The 6000-nt window shown below is 37.5% G+C and overlaps 1 protein-coding gene across 1 annotated transcript in view; it reads right to left on the reverse strand.

Moving 5' to 3' along the window:
- Nucleotides 1–6000, reverse strand: part of DSCAM (Down syndrome cell adhesion molecule) — an 849899-nt gene that overhangs the window by 274476 nt on the left and 569423 nt on the right. The window contains exon 10 of the mRNA XM_011954055.1: nt 3773–3892. Coding sequence (XP_011809445.1) covers nt 3773–3892 — 120 coding nt within the window. The remainder of the gene's footprint in view (nt 1–3772; nt 3893–6000) is intronic.

The following is a 6000-nucleotide window of genomic DNA, read 5'->3' on the forward strand; positions in this document are numbered from 1 at the left end:
GTATAAAAGACATGCATGCAAGAGAATGGCATTAAGCTGTGGACTTCTGGGAGTACAGGTGAGACCCACCTCAGAAGGAAGCCCTGATTTTTTTTTAAAAAAACTCTTTTAAACAAGAGGCCTCATTTGTTCATGAAAATAAATAAATCAAAAAAGAGAACTGAATGTCTTAGACTTTGTGTATCTAGACCCAAGGTCAAAAATGTAATGACATTATGGTTTTTTTTTGTTTTTTTTTTAAGCAAAGATTGTTTCATTTCTACAATAGCTACCTTTAAACTGCAGTGATTTGCCTGGAATTCGGCCTACCCTGAATTAAATTGTTGCATCTCTCAAGGAAACAAGCTGAATTCGTTTTGTTTATACAGTTTTGTCATTTATAAGGGAGATGCACTTCAGCTCTTAGTGATCATTGCAATGAAAGAAAACATGTTCCATAAGCAAGGCTAAATTGTTCTTAAGAAATAGATTTATTGTTTGAATAATTAAAATAACAATATACAATGTTTCTGTATCAAATTGGAAAATGTCAAAAAAAAGCCTAATATCCAGTATTATTTTGGTTATAAGAGACAGAAACTACTGCAAACTGAGGTGAGATGTGTAAATGAATAAAATGCTGGCAAATTGTCAATATATATTGAAAGTTATAAAAATTATTTACTCCTTGAGTCAGCAACTCGACTTATAGAAATTTATTCCCAGGGATAAATGAACACATATACAAAGATAAATGTGATAGAAGTCATTATGATATTGTTCTAAGAGAAAAACTGGCAAAAACCAAAAATATGACATTCAACAATCGTGTTGGAGATATCTAGTTGCCAAGTATCTAACACTCTCTCTGACTTAAGAAAATAACACACATTATGTCCATGATGGCTTACAGATGCTTCACAGCCAGGGGTCACCCGGCCAGTGATCCAGGGAGATGCTGGTAAAATTGATCCGTGATGCACTTCTGGAAAGGACCTTAAAGGGAGGTGACTCATGTGGGAGGGGCAGCCATCTCCCTTTGCTCTTCCTTATCCAGGGAAATGTGAAAGGAAGTTGACACTACAGCTTGGTAGCTATCATTTGAGGATGAAGAATGCTGCTAGGAGAGGCAGAAATCTTCCTAACACATAAGGAGTTTGGGTGCCTGATACTTAGCCAAGCCAAATAGTCCTGAGCTGTCTACATCCAGAGTCCTCTTATGAGAAAAATAGACTCTTGTGAATTTAAGTAGCTGAACTCAATCTTAACTAATTAGATAAATGTAATTATTGATGTATTAAAATAAACATTACGCAGACATTAAAAAGTCATGGAGTTCAAGACCAGCCTGGCCAACATGGTGAAACCTCATCTCCACTAAAAATACAAAAAATTAGCTGGGCGTGGTGGCACGCACCTGTAATCCCAGCTGCTTGGGAGGCTGAGGCAGGATAATTGCTTGAACCCAGGGGGCAGAGGCTGCAGTGAGCTGAGACTGCATCACTGCACTCCGGCCTGGGTGACAGAGCAAGACTCCATCTCCAGAAAAAAAAAAAAAAAAAGTCATATTAAGCACCATATTTGTTGTTACAACAAGACATACATAGCATATTGTTAACTGAAGAAAGAAGATTATAAGCCAGCAACAATCATATGATCAAAAATTTTAAAGATGTATAATGTGCATCTATGGGTATACAATTGCTTGTGAACAGGACTGACAGGCTAGAGACAAAACATGTTTGCAGCAGTTATCTTTGGTTATCTTTGAGTGATGTTATTTGGGGGGGAATTTAACTTTTTAAAAAATTGCAATTTCTAGTTTTTTTTCTTTGATGACTTGATATTGCACATGAAATTTAAAGACAAAAAAGCTACTACTACAACTTAATTTTTAAGTTAGTGGTAAGAAGGGATAAAACGTTAGTAACATCCAAGACAGACAAAGCATTATTTAATCTATGTAGAAACACTTCCAAATAAATAAGACATAGAGATAAGTGTGCAAGTAACCTGAATAAGAAATTTCCCAAAGGAGAAGTAGAAGTGGTCTGTTAACATAAGATAAAACATTTTAAACAACGTTAACAATCTACGTATGCAAATTAAAATGAGAAGGCATTTTCAACCATCAGGTTGTAAAGACTATTTAAAAAAAAAATGTTATCTAGTTGGTGAGGATGCTAGGCCACATACACCCACCCATACTGTTGGTGGCCTAAGTGCCCTTGGGCAGTACTGAGTAAGAGCCTTCTATATGGTTGGTGCCATTTTACTTCACTCACACGTATGCCCATTGAATTAACATACAGGACTGTTCATTTGCTATAGCGTTTATGAGAGTGAAAACTGTAAATACGCTCAGGGAGAGAGAGAACACCTGCATATTGACAAGCATTAAAAACAATGTCGAAGAAGGCAAATGTCATGGAAAATGTTCATAACATCAAATACGCACCTCGACAGAAACTAAATTAAATCTATGATATTTATCTGCTTCCATGTAATAATACACAATAGAGCTTAAAATATGGCAGGAAATAAAAAGTCATGGGAGCAGAGACTCCGAATAACAGGCTTTTATTTTTGAAGAAGTCCTTTGCACATGGACAGTGGATGTGGTGTGTGACAGGGAAGGTGCCTCAGGGACTTTTAAAAATTTAGTTCTTCTCCCAGACAGAGTCTAGCACCCTCTTCCCCACTTATTTACCTTTCTTCTCAAAAGAGAGTTGGCAAGAGGGTTGCAACCAATGTACCATTTGTTTTTCCTTTGGTCATTGTTGTTTCCGTAATGAGAAAATGCAACATCGTATTTTAAAAAGAAACATCTAGAGTATAAACGATGATTAAGTCAACACAAAAACAAATACCTCACAGTAATTAAATCTAGATACTAGGTCTTAGGTTATTGGGGAAAAAAAGGTTATGACTGACTGATTATTTGATCTCACCAGTACGTATTTGGCCCTCAACTATTTTGTATTAACATAGTGCTGAATTCAAGTGTCTAAATGAGAAAAGAAAGAGAACTTCCAAGATGTTTGCAAGTACCGTTAACGAAGCATTCTGAAGAAGCTACCCTAATGAACAGAAATTGTTTTTCCAAAGTCTAACATGATTCCACGCTTCGTTTCCATGTCATATATTTCTACTTGTGTAATGTCTACAGTGTCACCTAAAACCCAGGAGCTACTGCTCTGCATTAGAAGAGGGAACATGATTAGGGGTGTGAGCGGGGAACGTGAGACAATCACGATGGGACACTGGGTGTGTTTGTTTTTAAAAAGAGCATGCCAAGGAGATGATGTGTAATGTGTATATTCTAAGGTAATCAGGGGAATAAAACAATCAATAATATTATCTTTAATTTTCTAAACCCACTCATCTATCTAAATACTGGGGAAATAATTTTCCAGCTATGAGTAGTTCTGACAATTTAAACTCACATGTCTTCACGGACAAGCATGCAGTGATCTCTAAGCAGACCATGGTTATGTAATATAGGTGGGCAAGGCAGGACTTCCTAAGTGCTGAAACAATCTACGGGAAAACCTTCCATCCCTTTGTGGCCTTTCCAAGGGCATGTTATATAGAACAGACACATTGTGGGTCTGAATAAAAACACCTAGGTGGACAACTAGGAATGTCTATGAGAGAGTGATAGGCTTGGTGGAAACAGATACATATCTATTCGCTAGAAACTTCTCTGGAAATCTAGAAATGTTCATCTATCTAATCCTTTAGAACATAGCAAATGCTTGACAGGTAACAAGCAGATCAAGTAACTCCATACCTTTAGAGAATTTCCACACGATGGTAGGTACAGGGTAACCCTCAGCAGAACAATTGAGGATGACAGCTTTGCCATAAATCCCATCCTGGTCCCGTGGCTGAACTACAAACTTGGGAGGAACTGAAAAGAGAGAAATGTCACCAGTAATTAACACTAGACCAGAAACTGAGTAAAGGTGTGATTTTAAGAAACTGAATCATTTTAATGAACATTAAAAATAAGACTGTTTCATATACATGGGACAATAAAAGTACTATTGGCAGTATGGGACAAATTAAGAGCGTAATCTCAGTGCTGAAAAATTTTCTGATTCATATCAATGAGCTTTTGTCACAGGTAAAAGCCCTTTGCACTAGGGAAAACTGGCCTCAAGGGAGGAAGTTTAACTAAATCAAAGGAATGGAACATTTTGCTTTTGATTGTGTTATCAAAAATATACTGAAATTCCCTCAATGGAAAATTGAATCAGAATCACCATTTAAAGAACAGATCAGGCTGGGCGCGGTGGCTCATGCCTGTAATTCCAACACTTTGGGAGGCTGAGGCGGGCAGATCACCCGAGGTCCAGAGTTTGAGACCAGTCTGACCAACACGGAGAAACCCCATCTCTACTAAAAACACAAAATTAGCTGCATGTGGTGGCACATGCCTGTAATCCTAGCTACTCAGGAGGATGAGGCTGGAGAATCGCTTGGACCTGGGAAGCAGAGGTTGCAGTGAACTGAGATTGCGCCACTGCACTCCAACCTGGGCAACAAGAGTGAAACTCCATCTCAAAAAAAAAAAAAAAAAAAAAAAAAAAAAAAAATATATATTTGTGCCTCAAATAGTAATTATCAAATATAAGTATTCATCTTGGATGTGAACTGGTCAAAGCATTTGATATTGATTTTTCCTCTAACAGGAGATAAAGTGAGAAATAATAGGAACCTCCTAAAGGCAATCAAGAATACAATGTGGGCGTGAACCCAGGAGGTGGAGCTTGCAGTGAGCCGAGAGTACTCCAGCCTAGGGGACAGAGCAAGACTCCATCTCAAAAAAAAAAAAAAAAAAAAAAAAAAAAAAAAAAAAAAGAATACAATGTGGGGCTGAATTCTCAAAATTCTGGTGAGGACATAGTGCGTTATGCCTGATGTCAGCACCATGGCGGGCCAAAGGGGGACTCTGGAGAGCAGTTGCAGTGAGGTACCATAAAGCTTTATCTAGTGTGTCTATAAAAAACAAGATAATAAGTGACTGCTTATCTGGTGAATGTTGTGAGGTGCTGTAAACACCCATCCCTACCTAAAACATATACACGACTTCACTTAAAACATATCTCCCAAAAGAAGGCATATTACTTGAGACAAGCCATTAGGATTTTAATATGTATCATATCTCTTAGAGAGAAGAACACACACATTCTCCTAGGAAAGGTAGCATCTGAAGGTATTCTAATCCCCTAATCTTTCCCAGCAGATCAGCCATTCACTACAGGGTAGACTTTTAATGAGGCAGTCATAAACTATGTGAGAGGAGATCAATTATCTATACCATATAGTAAATACTTGGAAATTCCTAGTAAGGCTAATCTCATCAGCCTTGCAAAATCCAGAATTCTTAATTTTGAGACATAAATGTGAGCCTACATGTTATAAGTAGATAGGAACTCCAGCTACCACATATGATAGACTGAGAAGATAAGGTTAGGGCCTAAGTTAGCAAGGGGCTTAGAAGCATGTTACAATGATCTGAGCCAAGCTGAAGATCACTTTGGCCTTAAAATAACCAAGGAGGAAGGGAAAATGTCAAGACACAAGAAGCAGCTAGAGATGGAATTCACCACAGTGTTTCTGGAGAAATCATTGCTTTTAATTTTCTAGCCTTACTTTCTGTAGAAAGATTTACACATGAAGAAGCACGAGACTACCAGCATAAAGCCAAGCGTTAAACACACTGGCTTGGTGTCCAGCTCTGCTATTTCCTATTGCGCAATTTTGTGCAAACTATAAAATGGTTCTTGGTCTCAATTTTCTTATCTGAAAATTGGAGATAATTATGGAACTCATTTTTAAGGACTGCTAATAAGATCAAATAAATTAAGATTAGAAAAGTTCTCAGAACTGTGGAGATACTAACTGCTATAAGAGTGCTGGTTAATTTAGTGAATGCAGGTATGTTTGGCTTTGACTTTTTTTTTTTTTTTTGAGACAGAGTCTTACTCTGTTGCCTAGGCTGGAGTGCATTGG

The sequence above is a fragment of the Colobus angolensis genome, unplaced genomic scaffold (genome assembly GCF_000951035.1).
Source record: "Colobus angolensis palliatus isolate OR3802 unplaced genomic scaffold, Cang.pa_1.0 Scaffold38, whole genome shotgun sequence".
NCBI classification, from domain to species: Eukaryota; Metazoa; Chordata; class Mammalia; order Primates; family Cercopithecidae; genus Colobus; species Colobus angolensis.